Source organism: Neomonachus schauinslandi, chromosome 9 (genome assembly GCF_002201575.2).
Source record: "Neomonachus schauinslandi chromosome 9, ASM220157v2, whole genome shotgun sequence".
In the NCBI taxonomy this organism is placed as follows: Eukaryota; Metazoa; Chordata; class Mammalia; order Carnivora; family Phocidae; genus Neomonachus; species Neomonachus schauinslandi.
Window position 1 is genome coordinate 140,123,480 of NC_058411.1, and position 21,709 is coordinate 140,145,188.

At 49.3% G+C, this 21,709-nt stretch overlaps 2 protein-coding genes across 2 annotated transcripts; one reads left to right on the top strand and one right to left on the bottom strand.

Annotated features, from left to right (window-relative positions):
* Nucleotides 1–4,642: 4,642 nt before the first annotated feature.
* BNC1 (basonuclin 1) lies at nucleotides 4,643–17,606 on the bottom strand. The gene is made up of 5 exons (XM_044918309.1): nucleotides 17,523–17,606; nucleotides 16,423–16,729; nucleotides 14,854–15,089; nucleotides 11,195–13,056; nucleotides 4,643–6,800 (listed from the first exon to the last, which is right to left on the bottom strand). The coding sequence occupies exons 1-5, from the start codon at nucleotides 17,604–17,606 to the stop codon at nucleotides 6,119–6,121; spliced, it is 3,171 nt and encodes a 1,056-aa protein (XP_044774244.1). The 3' UTR covers nucleotides 4,643–6,118.
* A 982-nt stretch (nucleotides 17,607–18,588) lies between these two features.
* LOC110572326 (ATP synthase subunit d, mitochondrial-like) lies at nucleotides 18,589–19,163 on the top strand. The gene has a single exon (XM_044918177.1). It carries the CDS (start codon nucleotides 18,615–18,617, stop codon nucleotides 19,098–19,100), a length of 486 nt encoding a protein of 161 aa, XP_044774112.1. The 5' UTR covers nucleotides 18,589–18,614; the 3' UTR covers nucleotides 19,101–19,163.
* The last annotated feature ends 2,546 nt before the right edge of the window (nucleotides 19,164–21,709 follow it).

The window sequence follows — 21,709 nt, forward strand, 5'->3', positions numbered from 1 at the left end:
ATCGAAATGTTCTGAACTGGACAGAGGCGCACACAGCGAAGTGTGTGAAATGCTACTGAGTTGTACACTTTAAATAAGCTTTATGCTGTGTGAATTTTATCTCCGTGAAAAAAGGAAAGAAAGAAAATGAATCAGGGATGCATAAACTTTCCTAATAGAGGGGGATTTTGAGAAATCAGACAAAATCTGGGTGTGAGTCGATTAGCCACTTAGGAAAAACACCCTACGCTAGACCAAAAAGCCACGGATGTGCCCCCTCTGTGGTCTTTGAGTCAACTCTGCTAGGTTAGGGAGTAAAGGGTGTTTGAGAGCTTGCTATCAGATCCCTGTGATTAGGACGAAAAAGCCAGTTTTCAGCTGTCAGCTGAACTTGTGTTGATTTGCAAGTATGCGCTCAGCATCGGGGAGGCTCATGCCTTTCTCTTGTTCAGAGGTTGATGGAGAAAGCGATCACGGAGGTCAGTTTTCTTAAGAGCGGGGGTGGGGGGTGGGGAGGGGGAAGTTTCAGATTATTTAATGTGAATATAAACAGAAGGATGACCCCACAAGGCTGAAGGTTTAGCAATGTGCTGGCAATCGGCAGTTAAGTTACGTTTATGTAGCCACCCGGCCCGAAGGGAGACCCAGAGTGCCCAACCTTGAGGTGGAGAGGTCATGGGGAGGTCACGACCCTGTGCCCTCAGGCCTGACCAGGAGGGGTGCTAGCAAGAGAAATCGGAGATAGAGACCTCTTTCTTCTGGAAATTAAGCTTCTATAATTTTTATTTATTTAAGTTTATTTATTTATATATTTATTTAGGTTTAATACCTGCCCCCCTTTATTTATTTATTATTTATTTAGGTTTAATACCTGCCCTCCTTTATTTATTATTTATTTAGATTTAATACCTGCCCCCCTTTATTTATTTATTATTTAGGTTTAATACCTGCCCTCCTTTATTTATTTATTATTTATTTAGGTTTAATACCTGCCCCCCTTTATTTATTATTTATTTATTTAGGTTTAATACCTGCCCCCTTTATTTATTTATTATTTATTTAGGTTTAATACCTGCCCCCTTTATTTATTTATTATTTATTTAGGTTTAATACCTGCCCTCCTTGCTCTAAATGCCATAGGGGCACGCACCGTGTCTACTGCATTCAGCGTGATATGCTCAGCAGCGCCTAGTGCATAGTAGGTGGGTTCTGGATCAATCTGTTGACTGGCAGCTGGAGGCCCCTTGGTGAGGGGTGAATGCTGACAGCAGAGCTGCTAAATGAGGGCTGGGGGTGGGGTCAAGCACATCTGTGAGCAAAGCCCCGATAGCACATGGGTGGCCAGAAGGACTCGCTTCACTCCTCGCTGAGAGAGGAGAGGGAGGTCACCAGGGGCTTCCTGGAAGGGAGGGCCCGTGACCTGGGTCTCAGAGGAGGACGGAGGGTTAGAGGTCAGAGACTGGAGAGGTGGCTCCTGGAGAGAAAGCGACAGATGCAGAGCCTTGGGGACACACAAGCCCGGGCCTGTGGGGCAACCGCAGGGGTCAGCTGGGCTGAGGCCAGCCTAGCGGGGTCCCACCCTCACGGGGGCAGCAGGAAGCGCCTGGAGGGCGGGGGGCAGTCCGCCCTGTGCCGTGATGGAGCCCCCTGGGGCTGCTGTGGGGCGGGTGGGTCTGAGGGATCATGGACAGCGGGAGGCTGCTACACCGCTCTCGGGGAAGGGGGACGTAGAGGACCTTCCTTGTTGGACAGACACCGGCCGCTAGCATGGAAAAGGGGGAGGATCTGAGGATTGGATCACCAGGGGCTTGGATCTGAGGATCTGAGGATTTGCCGGCAGGCGGACTCGTTGGAGTTTGGTGACTGGTGGTTGCTGCTAGGAGTGGGATGAAGGAAAAGTCCAGGGTCGTGGTGGTGATGATGATGAAGATGATGATGGTGAAGGTGCTTACAGCCAGCGTGTGGTGAGCGCTTACGTGCCAGGCACTGTGCTGGGCGCTTTTCATGCACCGTGCCCTTTGAGCCTCGGTGTGGGTCGGCCAGGTAATGGCACCGCTCCCTCGAACCTCAATCCAAGGAAACAAAAGGAGGAAAATGATTGGTGGGGAGATGACAAATTGGGTTCAGCCCCAGTGGAGCTGGACAGGGGTGTTGTGGATAATTCTGTGATATCCAGTGGGCACCTGCTGGTCAAGAGGGCAGCTCCGGAGGTGCAGCCTACAGATGGTTGGAGTCGTGGGGATGAATGAGACGTCCCAGAGAGCATGAGTGTGAGGAGGGACCAGGGTGCACCCAGGGCCACGCGTGTCCTGTGGATAAGGCCTATCTGGGGAGAGGTAAATCTACTATCCTAAGGACCTCAGCTATCCACAGAGAAGGGAAGAAGAGTCACCAGAAGGGGCATGGGGTCCAGAGAGCTATTTTTTCTTTCTTTCAATCATTAAGACGAGAGAGACTTGCAAGAGTCACAGGCTAGAGATGGAAGTGGTAAAAAGGATGGGGGAGGGGAGAGGGGGTGGGACGCCATCCTTGAGGCAGCCGGCGGGGTAGCCGGCGGGGTGAGTGAGGGCATCAGCCTTCAGAAAGAGCAGGAACACTACTTTTGAGTCCAGAGAAAAATACAGGTTTGAATGCACCTTGAACAGAACGCGGGGACTTCAGTAAGGTAGGATTTGGCCCAGGGCTCCAGGTACTGTGCTCCTGCAGGCTGCTCACAGCCAGACTGAGTGTGGCAGGGGTTAATTCCCAGGGAACCCACTCCGGGGAGATGGGGGGCTGCTCTGACGGCTGACCCCGGTCACAGCCTCCGCAGGGCCCCTGCTGACCCCTCCGCAGACTATATGGCAGCCTTGGATTCTTTCACCCAACCTTCCCTCCCTCTGTCCTTCCCTCGGGGGTCAGACCTGCCCTGCGTCTGCCAGCTCCCTTCCTGTTTCCAATAGTATTTTCTCTCTTAATAAAACCCTTGCACGTTGAGTCCTTTTGGCATCCACTTCTTGGGGGATTCAGACGAACGCAGCCACCCACAGGCACAAGTCCGTGGCATCAGAAGGGCTGAGCTAGGGGACCCAGATGCCTCAGGGAGCAGTGTGCAGCCTAAGGAGACCCCGGGGGGGGGGGGTCGGACAGCAGAGTCGGGCCAGAGGAGACCCCAGGAGGACAGGCGTGAAGACAGACAAATCGACAGGGGGGTGGTGTCCAGTGGGGGAGACCCTGAAGGGTTCCCAGCCAATTCTGAGAGCAGGAAGTGAGTCAGCTCCTGTAGCTGCCACGAGGGAAGAGAAAGCCCACAGAGGTTGTCATGAAAGGCGAGCGGGCAAGAGGAGGGAAAAGTCACAGGGGCAGGAGGGCGGTGTACGACCTCGTTGACCTTGAGAGTCTCTGGATTTTATCCTAACTGCTAACGGCAGCCACTGCGGGGCTCTGAGCTGGGGCACCACGTGACCTGGTTACATCTTAGAAGGTCCACTCCGGCTGCTCTAGGAGGCGAGCATGGGCACGACAGACCAGTTAGGAGGCTACAGTGGCCATACAGGCAGGAGGCGGCCTGGCCTAGAAGACCGGGTGGGCACACATGCTGGAGGGTGAGAACGTCCCCCTCTGGTCGCCTCTTCCTCTCAACCCACCAAGAAGCAGGGACATGGGCCTCCCCTGACAGGGGGGCTGGAGGGTAGAGGGGATTATGCTTTTTCTGTTTTTTAATTATTTAAATTCAATTTAATTAACATATACTGTATTACTAGTTTCAGAGGTAGAGTTCAGGGATTCATCAGTTACATATCCAGTGCTCATCCCATCACGTGCCCTCCTTAACACCCATCCCCCAGTGAGCCCATCCCCCCACTGACCCCCCCCTCCCCTCCAGCGACCCCCGCTTTGCTCCCTAGAGTTAAGAGTCTCTTATGGTGTGTCTCCCTCTCTGTTTTCCTCTTATTTTATTTTTCCTTCAAGGGAACCATGCTTTTATCTGTGTATTGGAAGGGCAGGTAAAAGAGGTGAGGAAGTTAAAAGATCAATTATAAAAACTGGCTTAAAAAAAAACCCCTGCAACTGGGCACCTGGGTGGCTCAGTCAGTTACTTAATCTGCCTTCGGCTCAGGTCATGATCTCAGGGTCCTGGGGTCGAGTTCCGCATCAGGGTCCCCACTCATCGGGGAGCCTGCTTCTCCCTCTCCCTCCACCCCTCCCCATGCTCATGTGCTCTCCCTCACTCTCTCTCTCAAATAAATACAATAAAATCTTTTAAAAAAAAAACCCAAACCCTGCACGTTTAAGAATGAAAGCAGCAGAAATCGCTCACTGCATTCGACTTCCAGCACCGCCTGGAAGACTTATCTTTGACAGCACAGTATTTTTTCAACAATCACTTTGTTTTGTATTTTTCTTAATAATAAATTGATGGCCAGCCCCTCCTCCCCATCAAGTAGCCACTCCCCACCTCTGGAACATATTAAAACCTGCCCTCCCTGTTTCCACGTGGCCATCCTTACCGATGCTGTTCTGTGCCCACCCGCCCACCCTGGGTTTCCAGCTCCGTAAATTCACGCGAGCGCGTTTGTGTGCGTGTGAATGACCGCGGTGTGCTCACACCACGCCGTGCATCCGACAAAACCGGTCTTCCGAATGTTTGCCTCTTTAAACAAAAAAGTGTGGCATACATTTTTATTAAATCATAGAAAACTCATTTGTATACAAATCGTTCCACTTTGGGCAAACTGGAATAATAAACAGCTGGGTAACAAAACAGTGGAAAGATACATCTTTACTTTAAGCCAAGACCAAGTGTCGTCACATTTATTAAAAAAAACAAAACAAAACGCTGAAACAATCCATAACAGGTTGTTGGCTTTTTTCACCCTTGGGCCGGAGGAATCATCTCTTATAACCCCCAATTCTCTTTGAGGATGTTTTTCATTACTTAAATCCACTGTAAGTTTAAAAGACGGTTCACCTGAAGTCTTAACGAGAAGTCAACTTCTCCCTCCCGAGTACCGTAAATGCCAAATTTCAAGAGATGGTCTCTTTTCACAGGACCGATGAAACTTCCCTTTTTACAACAGCAAATGTGTACCATGGTGTGGAATATATTTCAGAATAAGTTAAATATTAAGATGTATGGTATGGCAGTCCTGCCCTACTTTTCTTCTACCGTGTACATTGGAATGTTCCTAACCTTACGCATTTATAAAAGGATGAGGGCTGAGGGACCCAGTGATACTGAAGATCAGAACCGCATTCTCTAAACGCTTCGGCCGAGTATTTACAGATGGTCCTGCACTCCTTCCACAGGGGACCGAAATGACCAGACTCCGAGGTTCACCGAATGGAAACGGGCAGCCGCTCTCAAGTTGAGGCCGGCCCTCACTCTGCCCTTGAGCAGAGACCCAGAGGTCACATTGTGGCACGTCTGCACTCACCCCAATGACTCACGTAACAAACACAAATTAAATATTACCAAAGTCATTTTAAATTAAATTGAAGACCACTATGTTTCCTGAATGCTTGCCGCACAGCGAGCACAGACATCCTCGTAACATCTTTGTTCCTGCGTGCTGGAAACCCACCTGCCTCCTCTGGGGGCTCCTTGAAGGTCCATGAGACCCCCGAAGGGGAAGACACAAAGTAAAAGCAACTCTCCTCTCCAAACGGAGGCATAGTCTCAAAAAGCCACACTCCCAACCCCGAGTCTGGATTTCAGACTCATTAAAAGCAGGAACTGAAAAAATGTGATCTTGGGGCCTGGCTCCTCACCCGCGGTGGCCGTCTGCTTCCCCGGGACACTCAGCTGACCCTTCACTTCAAGCTGCCCCAAGGTCCTGGGCCCCCTGGTCAATTTGCAGACCTGGCACGCTCCCGGGGAATGTGTAAACAAATGTGGGAAAAAACCGTGTTTCTGCCAGTGTTTGTTCTGTCAGGGAAAAACCCCTGGGGCTAAGAAAAAAAATAGGAAGGGCTGCCCCCTAAAGTTGACTTCCTACGAGGCTTGTCTTTTGCTCATCCCACCGCACAAGACGAGAAAGTCAACTCCAAGACCTTTTGCCCGGCTTGCCTCAAACGTTATTAAACAAAATGAGAGCCCTTATTATTCCTAAATTAGGGTAAACGCTTCTCCTCACGGACTCGGTCCGCCCTCTTGTTACTATAGATGACCGGGAGAGGAGGCCAGGCTTTTATGCAGGTTGGGATTCTGGCTGTGTCTGTTCCGGCTGCGGACAGATGAGAACGTGGTGTTGCAGCCCGGGATCTTGCATTTGTGGGGCTGCCGGAGGTGCACGGTTTTGTAGTGAGCCCTGAAGGTCCCTTTATTACTGTACGTCTTTTGGCAGAGGTGACACGTGATGGGCAACCCAGAAGGCAGGCTGGCGAGGCTCTGGTCGGCCTTCTCCATCAGGACACAGATGGGGTACTCATCTTCCCCAGGGACAATGTTCGGCCCGTCACAGTTCCCATCGCTGTCCTCCATGAGCACGGTGCCCTCCTCGCTGGCCCCGTCTGAGTCCCAAGAGGAATGGTTGCTGCTCTCCGACTTCATGCTCGAGGTAGTGCTCAGATCCAAGACGGTGCCCTCGCTTGGCGGACCGGAGTTGTAGCTCTCCAGGCCGGCACTGTGGACTTGGGTTATCGGGTAAACCAGGCTGCCCATCCGACTCGCTCCCTTGAAGATGACAGACGTCTGGGAGGCTTGCTGCGTGAAAGCCACGTCCTGGAAGGTCTCCTTCGCCACGTCCTTCAGAAGGTAAGCTGCATGGAAATGGTCTTCGGGGCTCTCGAGTGCTTTCTGGGTCAACACTTTTTGGTGGAGGTTTAGGTTTGAACTGTGTCTATAAGAGTGAAAACATGGTTAGCGGTGGGTTGGGCTGTTGTTGTAAAAACAGTCATCATTCCGAGTGGAGACACTAGGTAGATACCAGAAAAATCTTGTGGCGTGGAAGGAGTGACCATGGGGGGATGGGATGAAATGTGTCTGGTGGACACTGGCCCAGGGCTGTTCACTGCCTGTCGGAAGTTAGCACTGGCCAGGAAAGCCGGCCGTCTGGAAGCTGGGGATATGTAGTTCTTCTTAATTTCTACCATGTGACGGACATGTAACTTCCCGCACCTCATCTACTGAGGACGGCCAGCCTACTCCAATTAGGTCAATTCCCCTGGGACCCTGGAACCAGGGGATCCCAGAGAACACTTGTCCCCATAAGTTAAGCAGAGGACTTAATTGCAATGAAACCAAGAAATACCTTCTAGAGCGGCACTCTCCAGTAGGATAGCTACTCCCACAGGACGAGTGAGCACCTGAAACGCGGCTGCATCATACACAGAAATGATAATATCTGGATAGACTGACTAAAACAAAAGACTTATTTCACCTGTGTCTTTTTATACTTCTTTAATGTGGTTCCTAGAAAATTTAAAATTTTCTACGTGGCATCAGGGTCTACAGCATTCACACTCACATGACCACAGAAGTGCTACAGGGGAGAAAATCTGATTGGCTAGACATTGTTTGTATGTGTGTGTGTGTGTGTGTGTGTGTGTGTGTGTGTGTGAGAGAGAGAGAGAGAGAGAATTTAAGTTCAGTTCATATTTGCCACGTTTCACAATAAACCAGACAGGAGTTTTGCAAATGCAGCACTGAACCCACCACCAATCTTCTACCCACTGATTATTCCTGAAGGGCAGATAATGAGTATCCATTACGACACATTCTTGCTCACACAATATCATTTGGATGTAACTTGTCAATCACTGTTGGCCGTGCTCAGAGATCCCCTGCTGACTTCGGACTGGCAAAAATAGCCCTAACTGCAAGGGTATGAGCTTAAAGGTGATAGGAAAGTGATTCCAAACAGAGAAAATACCTCCCCCACCACCCGTACAGATCAGAATGCCTGCCAGGACCACCAGGTGAAAAACACCCCCACCAAAATAACTAAGAATTGAGTTTTCTCTTTGAAACCTCCAAAGACACAGTGGGGGTGGGGTGGGGTGTGGTGGGGGAAAATTCAGTCTTATTTCATAAAACGTATCAAATCTGCTATTCCACGGCTCTCTTCTATCCCTTACACATTCTTTCTCTGGACATAATCAGAGCCGTGCTCCCAGATCACCCACTCTGCAAACAACTCTTATCAACGGCAGCTCCGCCCTGTGATTATGTCGGCGTTCTGGGTAGAAGGGGCAGGTATGTGTCGGCAGAAAACCAGACACCGGATTGACACACAGGTCCCGGCACATAAGTGGTAGAAAAAAAAGTCAGACACGTTTACCGGAACCTTGCACAGGAAGGTCCCTGAGACAACAAAGCAAAGCTCTGGGCCTGAGTCCCCCAGGAACACCAGAAGTGAACCTGTGGGATCCTCCAACCTTCTCCTTAAGCCCTGGAGGGTTAGGTGCATTTCCCGAGGTGCCACGTCTCCTAAAACCAGTGACAACCACAAATGCAAAACCCTCTGGGCCACGTGCCAGGCTTCCTGTTGCTATCAGGACTGCTGATGCCGAGCATCCCCATCCCCACCCCCTCCTCCTCCTCCGTTTTGGCCTCGTCAGGCCAGTGGTTCTCAAAGTAGGGTCTGGGCACCCCTCGTGGTCCCTGAGCTTTTTTCAGGGGTGCCCTGAAGTCAAAACTCATCTCATCATCGTGATACTCAGACATGATCTTTTCCACTGTCGTTCCTTCATGAGCCTACCGTGGTTTTCCAGAGGCTACGTGACATGTGGTATTGGAACAGGCTGAAGGCAGAAGCCAATGTGAGAAACCAACTGTTTTCTGCTAAGCCAGACGTTACAGTGATTGGCAAAAATGTAAGACAAAGCCACTCTTCTCACGGAGTTTTTGTGCTGGAAAACGGGGTTATTTTTCACGACATGTTATGTACGGTTTTTTTTCCCCTGGTTTTTCATGTTATGTATGTTAACATATAATAGGTTTATTATTTTAAGTGATGAAATAAATATTAATTTTCTTCTGTTTTGGTTTCTAATGCAATAAACATCGATAACTTATAAACCCAAATAGACAAGTTCTTGAGGGCCCTGAAGTTCTAAGAATTTGTAAAAGGGGTTCTGAGACCAAAACGTCTGAGAGCTGCTGGTTTAGTCATGCCTCTTCCTCCAGGAAGCCCTCCCTAACTTCTCAGAAGAGTCTCGTCAGGGGCCCCCACTACGTGCCCACAGCAGCCTCTCTCTCCCATTATAGCGGCTGCTGCAATCAACCGTCAATGCCTATTTACTGCTGTCTCCCCCACTGGCCTTTGTGAGCAGGGACTGTGTCCACAGCACCTAACAGAAGGTTTTTAAATATTTTTTGGCTAAATAAGCATCCGCGGCATTGTCCCAGTCCCTTCCTGCGGGCTCCTACTGACTACTGTTGGCATCAGATTCAAGAGGGGAAGACACCTGTCCTGACAACACAGTTCTCATCGCTGGCCCGGAGAAAGGGTGGTGGCCCCCGGCCTGCCCACAATGCTCTTTTTAAAATGGTGCCATTTTGGGGCACCTGCGCAGCTCAGTGGGTTAAGCGCCTGCCTTCGGCTTGGGTTGTGATCCCAGGGTCCTGCGGTCGAGCCCCGCATCGGGCTCCCTGCTCCACGGGGACTCTGCTTCTCCCTCTGCCTGAGCTCCCCCTGCTTGTGTGCTCTGTCAAAATAAATAAATAAAATCTTCAAAATATATAAAATAAAATAAAATGGTGCCATTTTAATCAGGTTCTGGGTAAAATGAATTCCAAGTTCTAGACCACCAGAATTAGTAGTCTAAATTTAGAATTCAAGATGCTTTCCTGTGGTGGGGGAGAAGACCTGTGTCTACAAAAAGCTCAGAATATAAGAAAATATTAAATATATGAAAAAATAAATATAAAACAAAGGCGAATGTTAAATTCAATATGCCTTCTAATTTAGCGCACACTGTAGGCCAGAATGGTATCGTAAATATCAAGGATGATCTGATTGATGGGACTGTCTCTTCTTCCAACATAGAGCTCGTTCATGAACAAACTCTCCTCTTGGAGGACGAAGGAGAAGGACAGCTTTGCTAATCTGGGGACCCTGGTGGTCTGGTTCAACATGCCAGCAACAGAAACAGAAGTTTTAACTAATATCACCCATGCTCTATCCTCTTAGCTCAATGGGAGGATGTTCTTGCCCAAGTGCTTCAAGTCAAGCTCCTTTGAGCAAATGTAACATTTTACTATTCTGCAAACCATTTGGTATATTTCACGTTGCATTTCTTGGGAGAGCTAGTCCTTCCCCTAAAGCCTCCGGGGGTCACCTCTGGGTTATACGTGTCCTCCCCTTCCCAGGCTGGGGTGATGGGACTTGAGTTCATGAAGAAAAGCACAAGACAGTTGGGCCGGTGCTGTGTCCCTGAGTGATGACCGACTCCCTCTGCCTGGGCGCTCGGCAAACAGCGAGACGCTGTGTGGGGCTCATGAATGCCCCCCGCCCCCCCCCCGCCAAAGACTTCTCAAGCTTTCAACCAACATCACAACCCCCGAAGTAACCTGCTAATGAGTGCCTCTCTTCTCTGGTATCTTAATAATGAAACATTCTCCAACCACACAGTTGTTCTTCCCTTCGAATATAGCTGGTTAACTGGACGTAAGAGAAAACGTTTCATTTGATGGGCTTCGTATCATAAAATGGAAAAGTAGACAAGTTTTGTTGTCTTTGGTGATGCTTTAACCCCCCCTTCATGTGAGACTAGTTCATAATTCCTTATCCCAAACCATCTGCGCCAGACACGTTTCCGAATTCAGGGTTTCTCAGACTTTAGAAAGAGTGACGCATAAACTCTACTATTTTGTTCATGTCCCCGTAATAAATCCACGAGTATTTCTGCACTGAATGTATAATTTAAAAAATCCACACAAAGGGAGACTTTAAAAAAAAAAAAAACAACAAAAAACAAGACAACCCATAGCCTCATGTGCTTTCAGGTCAGGTTCTGTGGTCAAATGCATTTAGATCTGGAACTGAAAATTCCAGCATGCGGATGTAGAGAGCAGTGTTTCTCAAGCCGTGGTCCCTGGGATGGCAGGAGAGTATCACCTGGGAACTCAGAAACGCAAACCCTCAGGCCTCATCCCATACCCGCGGAAGCAGAAATTCTACGGGCAGGGCTCAGAAGGATGTGTTTTCAGCAACCCTCCCGGAGATTCGGGTGCATGCTGGAGTTTCGGCATCACAGCTCTGGAAGAAATGATGGCCAAGACGCGTCTTACCTGTCTCTGCTCCTGCGTGAGGGGAAGGTGGCTCTGCAGCCCTCCACCGTGCACACGTGCGTTTCTTTAGCGTGCATGTTCTTGTGGTGCATTTTCACACCGCAAGCGTTTTTGAAGGTCTTCTTGCAGATGTCACACTGGAAGCGAGTGTCTTCCTTCTGCCTCCCTAACGCGTGCTGACCCACGGGTTCCTGCTCCCTGGCGTCCTCGAAACAAGGAAAAGCCATTCCTCCGCCGGACAGAGCGCTGAAGAGCCCGCCAGCCAGCAGGCGCTGCTGCAGGTGGATGTAGTCAGGGAAGGGGACACAGGGCTCTGTCCCGGCTGTGAGGCGAGGCTCGCGGCCACCAGCCTCTGGCTCCCTTGGCACCGCGGTCAGGGCCGGCTTCTGCTCAGCCGCCCTCTCTGAGGGCTGTGCGGCCCGCTCGGGGGTCCTGCTCATGGCTCCACTCGACTCTGTCCCTGAGTCTAGACGGCAGACCCTCTCCCCCTCCGGGAGGGGCGCCCCGGGGCCCCCGGACTGTGCGTGCCGCGCCCCAGGCGCTCTGTCCGACGACCGGGGGCTGCAGGCCTCGGGCTCGTCATCCCCGGCCACCTGCAGGGGCGCGTCTTCGTCTGAGCTGAGAGTGTGCCTCTTGTCACTGGCTACCCCCGCGGCCTCCTTCTCTATTTTGATGGGCATACTGGACTTGCGGGATTTCTTCTTGGGAAGGGCATCGAACGGGCCTTCGTTTGAAACCAGCTGCTCTGGGATGGAAGAGGACAGGAGAGGGAGAGAAGGGAGCACGCCGGGGGTGTTCGCCAACTCGGCTGGGGTGGCCGGACTGCGGTAGAAAGGAAGGACCGGCTGGACCGTCTTCAGGTTGGGGAAAAGCACCCCATTTTGCCCCACGCTCGGGAAGGCCGGCTGGCCCCCCGGGTCGTCCCCGGATGCCGCGTAGCCAGGCAGGGGCCTGCAGTCTGGGGCCGGGAAGCCCGGGCACTCGTAGCCCCCCGAGGCGGCCAGGTGCAGGCCGTTCCTCAGGTCTCTGTCCCTGTTGTTTCTGTTCATGGGCATGTGCAGCCGGGGGTTGGGGTTGGCACTGTGGCGGTTCCGGCTCCTCAGGGAGCTAAAGACCATGTTGCACCCTTCGATGGTGCACTTGTGCTTGATCTTCAGGTGGACGGCATTGTAGTGGATCTTGAGCGTGCCTTTGTCGTAGAAGGTCTTCTCACACGCCGTGCAGAACACGCGGCCCTTCTTGGCGCCCAGGCTGTGCCTCTCGGGCCTCGCTTTGGCCTCAGGGGACAACTGTGTCCTTTCAAGCTTAGTGACAATGTTGTAGGGGCTGGAATCACTCAAAGGGGCGCCGTCTTCCTTTTTGGGAACCGTGTCCGGGCAGTTTAGACACGGCTCTTTTTCCGCCTGAAATGACGCGGGACTGGAGGTTAAGAAGCCGCCGCCGGGGAAGGGTCCGTGCATCTCCTGTTTGGGCTCCTGACTCTGGTCCTGCCCCGGCTCCAGCATGTACTGTTCGGGCAGTGACCCTATCAGCGTGGGGGGCACGGGGTTGAAGAACTGGAAGGGCAGCATGAAAGTCATGTTGTTTATGAGGTTCTCAAAGGGGTGCAGGCTGCTGGGGGTCCCCTTGTCCGCAGGGGCAGGGAGGCTGGTGCTCCTGTGGTTGCAGCTCTCGATGAATGCCCTGATGTCCACGTTCGCCGCGGCCGGCGGGAGGATGACGGACTGCTCCTCTTTCTCTTGGATCGCCATGAGCTCCACGATGGACTTGGTCTCCCCAAAGCGAAGGAACTGCTGCAGGGTGGCCACCTCTTCCTCACTGGTCATGATGCTCCAGTGATCCAGCACCTTTCCTGACGCATCCTAAACCAGAATCGTGAAGCGCAATTAATTTCCTACTCCGCACCCTCTCCTCTAGAAGGGGTCACGCGGTCGGGGCCTCCGCTAGCACACGTGAATATCAGAAGGTGACACCCCCTCTGGCCAGCCCCCCACTCACGCTACTCTCCTGGGCCAGAAACCCTACACGGAAAACCAACTGCACGAATGTAAACAGTGCTCTAAAAGAGAGCAGTAAAATGCTAGGACTCCGGCTGAAGGGAAATTGAGTGATTATTTTCCATCTTACTTCAAACCAATTGGTTGTCTTGCATCCGGTGTCATACCTTTCCCCACTATAAAATGAACATCTGTATCGTTTGAACAATAGTCACTTCTAGATCTCAGAAGGAGGGAGGGAGCAGTCAGACCTAGACAGAGCTCAAGTATTTATTTGCGGCAAGGTTAATAATCTTCCCCAGCAACTAACATCAGAAAACAAATGAACCCGTATCGATCTACTGCCCGTGTTCACAAAGCAGAGCTGTAATTACACTGGCGTGTTGGAGATCTTTCAAACTCTAGCAAGGCCTAACTTTTCCCAAAACTACAATAAATATTTTATCACAGAACATGTATTTGATGGCCTACTGAGATTTTTCACAATGCATGGAAGAGTTTTGAAGATGATGAGGGATGTAACGTCATAAATTTTTGATGCACTAGAGGTTCAAGGTAATTGATTCCATATTTTTAATCCTAACACTAGAAAGCAAGATTATTAGGATCATTAAATATTGATCTATGTCATAATGTAAGATCATAATGCTACCCTACATAAAAGGTTGCTTCTAGCCTGCTGGGGGTCCTGCACCCGAGGTGAGCAAACGCGCCTCCATGGATCATCATGGGCTTCAGAGTTAAAAAGAAACAGGTTCGAATCCTGGGTCTGCCACTTACGACCTGAATGCCATTGGCCAAGATTCAGAAGCACTCTGAGCCTCTGGCTTGTTCAACTGGAAAATGGGGATAATTCACCTGCCCTGAGAAATTTTACTGGAAGAGGGTCCAGGCTGATAAAAGACTAAGTGCTTGTGTTGATGATGACATGGCCTACCTGGGGTAAGACTCAAGTGCATGTTAGTCTTGGAAGTATATTCATCCCCCCATTTCATTGAAATTTTGACATTTTCTAGTGGAGTGTCAAGGGGTAAAAAAAAAAAAAAGCTGTCGTTGCTCCCTACGTCAGAGAAATGATATAATTCGTCCCAGGAAATTATGTTCTTTGCCTGTGGATATGAAACACGAGGGCCTACCTCCATGACAAGGTCTAGAAGGACGTAAGACTACTCTGCAAGGGAACAGAGAGGGAGAAGGGGCTAAAGGCACAAGGGAGGGATGCAGAGAACACGTGAAGAGGCCAAAGGGGAATCGAGGGGAGAGAGAACAAGCAGGAGCCAGAACACAGAAGCATCACAGGGTGATGGAGCCCGGGAAGGAAGGCCAGCTTCTGCAATGTGCTTCTGGAACATACGCTCCTCTCACCCCCAAACCCTCAGTCTTGTGTCCGTAGGTGGCCTGCGGATAGTAACCCGGGGCCAAGGCTTCACCGTAGGACAGTCGGCTTAGTGATACCCAGATCACAGAACATGTCCATGCTCCCGTGTCTGGAAGTTTCACCGGTATCGAGGAAAGCACCAGATTCTTCCCAGGACATCAGGTGGGGGTTCAAGCCATGATGAAAGGATGCCCGCCCACGGCTGGAGCAACCGGGTTACACCAGTTACACGCACGTGGATTGGAGAAGACATTCCAGGAGAACCGTGCCCATGCTCCCCATACCTGAAGCACGTATCCCCGGATGTAATCCTGGAGGGTCCAGTCCAATGCGTGCAGGATCTGCAGCACCTCATCTTGCTTCAGCACACTGAAGAGCCGGTCCAATAGGATTTTCAGGCGAACAGGGATGGCCTGGGTCCCATAGAGCATGAGGCTGCTAATATCAAACACCACATTGGACTGGACAATTTCCACCTGGCTTGTGGGATACACGGGGGGGATCCTCAGCTTGCTCAGAGCTGAAAAATCAAATCGAAGAAACACCCTTCATAAAGATTTTTACTTCTCAGAGAAACACTGCGCGGGGGTGGGCTAGCCCTATGTTTTCCGACAGGAATATGCAAATGGTTCACAATCCTAACAGCTACCAGGCTCTACGTTATTCACAGGAATTTCTAAAATAAAATGAACTGGCCTGAGACTTCTCTTCTCCCGTCCCTGTCCCTAAGGGGTGAAAAACAGCCCCATGTAGGGCAGGTGCAAGGAAGAGGGATAAAGACAAAGGTGGCAGGCACATTAATCAAAAGGCTGAAAAATCGGGCAGAACAGGGTCTGCTGGTGAAGAGCTGGGGCTTGGGGATCAGATGGATCTGGGTTCGTCCCCTCGTCTGCCACGTCCTAGCTGTCAGGCTTGGCCAGTTAAGCCGCCAAAATCTACGCCGTCCCACGCGACAGTCCTCAGTTGCACACAGCTATGTAGATTTAGGAAATTTTTAATTTTATGGAATTATTTTTACTTTCTTAAATTATTTTATTTCTTAAATTAAATAAAATCAGAAATTCAGTTCTTCAGAGTCCCACTGGTCACATTTCAAGTATTCAGCAGCCACATGGGGCTAAGTGTGGGATCAGCAAATAAAAATACGGGGACAAACTGAGGGTTCTAGAGGGGAGGGGGGTAGGGGGACGGGTTAGCCTGGTGATGGGTATTAAAGAGGGCATGTATTGAATGGAGCACTGAGTGTTATACGAAAATAATGAATCATGGAACACTACATCCAAAAGCAATGATGTCATGTATGGTGATTAACATAACAAAATAAAATTAAAAAAAAAAAAGAACTAATCAAACCTAAAAAAAAAAAAAAAAAAGATATTTCTCTAGGCTGGAATTTAAAGTGTATCTTATTTAACCATTACAAAAAAAAAAAAATACAGGATGCCCGGTGAAATGTGAACATGAATTTCACATAAACAGGGAGTAAGTGGGATAGGTTTATCCTAAAAATATTCACCGGGACATACGTAGGCTAAAATAATCATTTTACCCGGCAATCCTGGAGGCTGCTGCATTAGACAACGCAGGACATTTCTGTTGCTGCAGAAGGACCAACCCGAAGCCCCTGTTTCTCTGTCTGCAGAGCGGGGCTAAGACAAGACCCCACCCACCATGCAGCGTCATTAAGCTTCAAAAAGGGACCATACAGAAAGCTCTCAGCCTGTCGGCTGGCAAGAGCGGGGACACCCACGCGTTGGCTGTCCTTCTCAGGCATGAGCTCCATTCGCGATTTACTCTAAGTCATTCAGAGGGGACACGAGAGGCCGAGGGAGGAGGAGGAAAAATAAGGTTACCATGGGCCACCCATCCGTGTCTGCACTGCTCACATTGGCGGTGGTTTATCTTCCCGGGTTTGAAACTCTGGCAGCTACAGTCCAGGGTGCAGCCGATGGCCTGCAAGAGAGAACGCGGACCGTGAGCACGGGAGTGGTGCGCAGAGGCCCGGCCGCGCTCGCAACACCGGCCGTGGGCCGCGGCCCGGTAACGTCCACGGGGCAGCGTGCGCCCACGCTGTGCCCGGCGCAGGCGGGAGGCCCCGGACCCCGGACCCAAGAGTGACTGGCGAACACATCCCACAGCGGCTCTGCGCGCGACAGGGGGCTAGGGAACATCAGCACGCTCTGTGGGAATATTCTGGACAGAGGTATCTTGCTTGTTAATTTTTTTTTAAAGATTTTATTCATTTATTAAAGAGAGAGAGAGAGAGAGAGAGAGAGAGAGGGACGCCTGTGTGGCTCAGTCGGTTAAGCGTCTGTCTTCAGCTCAGGTCAGGATCTCAAGGTCCTGGGATCAAGCCCTGCATCGGGCTCCTCGCTCTGCAGCGAGTTTGCTTCTCCCTCTGCCTGCCGCTCCCCCTGCTTGTGCGCGTGCTCTCTCCTCCTATCTGACAAATAAGTAAGAATCTTTAAAAAAGTGAAATATCTATAGAAAAAATAAAGCACACGAGTGGGGGGAGAAGGAGAGGGAGAAGCAGACTCCCTGCTGAGAAGGGAGCCTGACTCCCGGCTCGATCCCAGAACTCTGGGATCACGACCTGAGCCGAAGGCAGATGCTCAACCGACTGAGCCCCCCAGGTGCCCCCTTGCTTGTTATTAAGAGCACAGAAAGGGTGAACAGTCACATTTTCACCAATCCCTAAGTTGACCAAAGCAGTCGCCCCCGAAAGTTACACGGGGACTGTCCTGGAACAAGAGAGAGAGAATGATCTGAATGGAGAATCATCCAAATGTGGACACAGTTATTTCCCCACGTGGGCCGAGGCTAAAAGTCCACATGGACAGAGGACATGCCGAGGCCGACCACACTGAGGACGACTCCCGGGTTCCACCCCCTGGGCTGCGTGGCTGCCGAGGCCCGGCCAGGCGGGTGGACCCGTGTGCGCGCCCAGCTGCACGTTCACGTTCACTCGGCCGAAAGAGGGTACACGAAGGTACGTGTCGGCTAAGTTCTGGTATTGAGAACAAAGCTTCCCATGCATTTTTAAGACGAGTTCCTCCAAAGGGGATGGAGGTCTGAGGAATGTGATGTATTATTGAGAAAAAGCTCCCCCGGGAGCTGCATCAGTGAAGCTCCCAGAAGAGCCTCCCTGAGCTGGGGTGTGCGTGTTTGGGGGGGACCTCCATCTGTCAATTAAGGGACTCTGTGGCCTCGTGTGGGGACAGGAAAGGGTACACTCTGTCCCAGGACTTGGGAAACTCACTTTAAGGAGAACGTGACTAGTCTTCACTTAAAAATCAGTTGCCGGTGGGAACGTAAAATGGCACACCGACTTTGGAAAACCAGTCGGCAGTACCTCAAAAAGTTAAACGTGAGGTTACCGTGTGGCCCTGCAATTCCGCCCTGGGTATGCGCCCCAAAGAAATGAAAACACAGGCCCACGTAGCGGCTTGTACCCGAATGAGCACAGCTACATCATTTATAGTCAAAAAGTGAAAACCACCCCAGTGTCCACCAACTGATGAATGGCTAAACAAAATGGGGCGTGTATCCATGCAATGGACTACTCAGCCATAAAAAGGAATGAAGTACTGACATATACTACAGCATGTATGAACCTTGAAAGCACGCTCAGTGAAATAAACCAAGGAAGAAAGTCACAGGTGGTAGGATTCCATTCACATGAAATGTCAAGAGGAGGTCAATCGACTGAGGCCGGAAGCAGCCTAGCGGTGACCAGGGCTGCGTGGAGTGGGCAGGAGTGAGGGGGGACGGTTAATGGGTGGCATTGGGGGAAGGAATATTGTTATTTTTGTTTGTTTTCATCTTTTAAAAAATAGCTTTAAATTGAGATACAATTCAGATATCACACAATTCACCCACTTAAAGTATCCAACTCAATGAGTTTTAGTATATTCACAGAGTTGTGCAAACATCACGATCTGATTTTAGAACACTTCCATCACCTGCAGAAGGAGGCCTGTGGGACCCAGTTCCGTTCCTTGCTGCCGTGGTCTCTGGGCCGCCGGGGTCGGTGAAGGATCTCAAGATGGCTGCGCGAAAACTTGCTCTAAAATCCATTGACTGGGTAGCTTTTGGGGAGATCATACCCCGAAACCAGAAGGCCATTGCTAGCTCCCTGAAATCCTGCAATGGGACCCTTACCTCCAGGTTGGCTACTCTCCCTGAGAAACCACCTGCTATCGACTGGGCTTACTACAAGGCCAATGTGGCGAAGGCTGGTTTGGTAGATGACTTTGAGAAGAAGTTTAATGCCCTGAAGGTTCCTGTGCCAGAGGATAAATATACCGTTCAGGTGGATGCTGAAGAAAAAGAAGATGTGAAAAGTTGTGCCGAGTTTTTGTCTCTCTCAGAGGCCAGGATTGAGGAATATGAAAAAGAGCTAGAGAAGATGAGGAACATAATTCCATTTGATCAGATGACCACTGAGGACCTGAATGAAGTCTTTCCAGAAACCAAATTAGATAAGAAGAAGTATCCCTATTGGCCTCACAAGCCAATTGAGAATTTATAAACTTGAGTTGGGGAGAAAGCTCTGGCCCTCGTATTGTAAATGCTGGACATTAAAAATAATGATACGGTGAAAAAAAAAAAAAAAAGAAGGAGCCCTGTGTACATGTTTATGATGGGCATAGGTATTCATTTCTAGGTCTTCCTAGGAATGGAACTGCTGGATTGTATAGTAATTCTGTTTAACGTGAGAATCCATCAAATGGTTTTTCCAAAGCGGCGCACTCTTCTGCATCCACATCAGCAATGTAGGATCGTTCCAATTTCTCCATGTCCTTCCCAACACTGTTGTTGTCTGTCTTGAAAGAGCTAGCCTAGTGGGTACGAAGTGGTATCTTACTGTGGTTTTGATGTGCATTTCCTCAATAATGGCGATCAGCATCTTTTCATGAGCTCATTGGCCATTCATTTGTAGGTCTTCCCTGGGGACACGTCTGTTCGGATGCTTTGCTCATTTTTAATTGGGCTGTTTGTCTTTTAGCTTTGAGTTGTAAGAGTTCTTTATATATTCTTAGTATAAGTCCCTTAACAGATAATTTGCAAATGTTTTCTCCTGCCCTTGGATTATCTTTTCACTTCCTTCATGGTGTCCTTTGAAGCACAGATATTTTAAATTTTGACCAGAGTTGCTTTTTAAGGTGAGGATGTTCTAAAATTACACAGTAGTGATGGTTGCACAACTCTGTGAATATAGTGAAACCACTCAGTTATAGACTTTATAAGGGTGTATTTTATAGTCAGTAAATTATATCTCAATAGAAATATTACTGGAAAAAAAAAAAAAAGCCAGTCCTCTACACACCTATTAGAATGGCCAAAGTCCAGAACCCTGACAACACCAAATGCTCATCAGGAGAGCAACGGAGACTCTCATTCACTACTAGTGGGAATGCAAAATGGTGCAGCCACTCTGGAAGACAGTTTGGTGGTTTCTTATAAAACTAAACATATTCTTACCATACAACCCAGCCATCACATTCCTTGGTATTTACCAAAAGGAGCTGAAAACGTATGTCCACACGAAAACCTGCATGCACATATTTATAGCAGCAGCTTTATTCATGATTGCCAAAACTTGGAAGCAACCAAGATGCCCTTCAGTGGGTGAATAGGTAAGTACACTGTGGTCCATCTAGGCAATGGAATATTACCCAGCACTAAAAAGACATGAGCCACCAAGCCATGAAGAGACACGGAGGAAACTTCAGTACATATTACTAAGTGGAAGAAGTCAATCTGAAAAGTCTACACACTATATGACTGCAGCATTGGAAAAAGCAAAACTATGGAGGCAGTAAAAAGAACAGTGCTTGCCAGGGGTCAGGGAGAGCACAGAGGATTTTTAGGGCAGTGAAAATACTCCGTATGATACTATAATGACGGAGACATGTCATCATACATTTGTCCAAACCCATAGGATGTACAACACCAAGAGTGAATTCTAAGGTAAACCATGGACTTTGGGTGATGATGACATGTCCATGTAGGTTCATCAGTAGTCACAAATGTGACAACTCTCTGGTGGGGGATGTGGATAATAGGGTGGCTATGCATGTGTGAGGACACGGGTGTATGGGAAATCTTTACTTTCAATTTTGCTGTGAATCTGAAAGTGTTCTAAAAAATAAAGTCCCCCACCCCAATCAGTGACTTTGCTTTAATACAGGCTAAAATCTCCCTGATGTGACGGTTATTTATGATTCCTTTTGGGTTACCATGGGCCTGAACAGAGCAACTAGATGAGATTTTCAGGTGAAGGAACAGGGCTGCTCATAACTGAGGTATGCAGCAGAGAGTAATGGTGTTTCCTGATCCCTTCCAGAAGGATCACAACACAGAAAAGAGAAAACACGTATCAGAAAACAGAAAACGTGTTTGCTCTTTGTAAAGCCATGCAATATCCTACAAAGAACTCCCTGTGATCACAACCACCTCTTGCTGTAATAATGCATGCACTCTTATCAGGGGTGATATCATTCCAGTGGGGTGAAAACTAGTTCTTGGGGGGAGGTAAAAAAAATAATCACTTTACGTACAAAACACAGATACATATACATGAACAGAAACACAGTATATGGTATACTAAAATTTCACTGGGGGAGGCACAATTAGGAAAAAAAAAAAAAAGAATCCAGTCTCCTAATGAAGAAAAGATTGAGAAATACTGTGCCAGAAATTATTTTGCCTTTCGGTTATAGAGATTCTACTCCTCTGTACTGAACACATACATCTAGATTCCTATGCACATGATGACATAATATCCTTTGACTGGAAAGATAAAAACGAGTACTGGTTTAAGTTCTATTACACGCGGTCCCAACAAGAACGGCCCATTGTTGGTTGCATACCTAACGTGCTGTCCAGATTCTCAAACAACCCTGTGACTCTCAACACCAGCTCACCCAGGAACCAGCCATCTGTATTCTCAACAGCTCCCAGCATACTCTGTACCAAGCCTCTGGAATATTTCACAACCTACATTTTGATAAATATGACTGCTTTAAAGGAAATTTTTAAAAGGACAAAAAAAAATCCTTATTTTGGACCCTGTCCCTCAAGATGCCATTCGCTGTTTGCAAGCAAGATGCTGGAACAACACAGAGTAAACTCACA

Coding starts and splice junctions, on each gene's coding strand:
- LOC110572326 (XM_044918177.1), top strand. CDS start 18,615: ATGGCTGCGCGAAAACTTGCTCTAAAATCCATTGACTGGGTAGCTTTT.
- BNC1 (XM_044918309.1), bottom strand. CDS start 17,606: ATGCATGGGAAGCTTTGTTCTCAATACCAGAACTTAGCCGACACGTAC. Junction 16,730..17,522: donor TCGGCCGAGTGAACGTGAAC/GTGCAGCTGGGC, acceptor GATGTTCCCTAG/CCCCCTGTCGCGCGCAGAGC. Junction 6,801..11,194: donor TCACGCAGGAGCAGAGACAG/GTAAGACGCGTC, acceptor TCACTCTTATAG/ACACAGTTCAAACCTAAACC.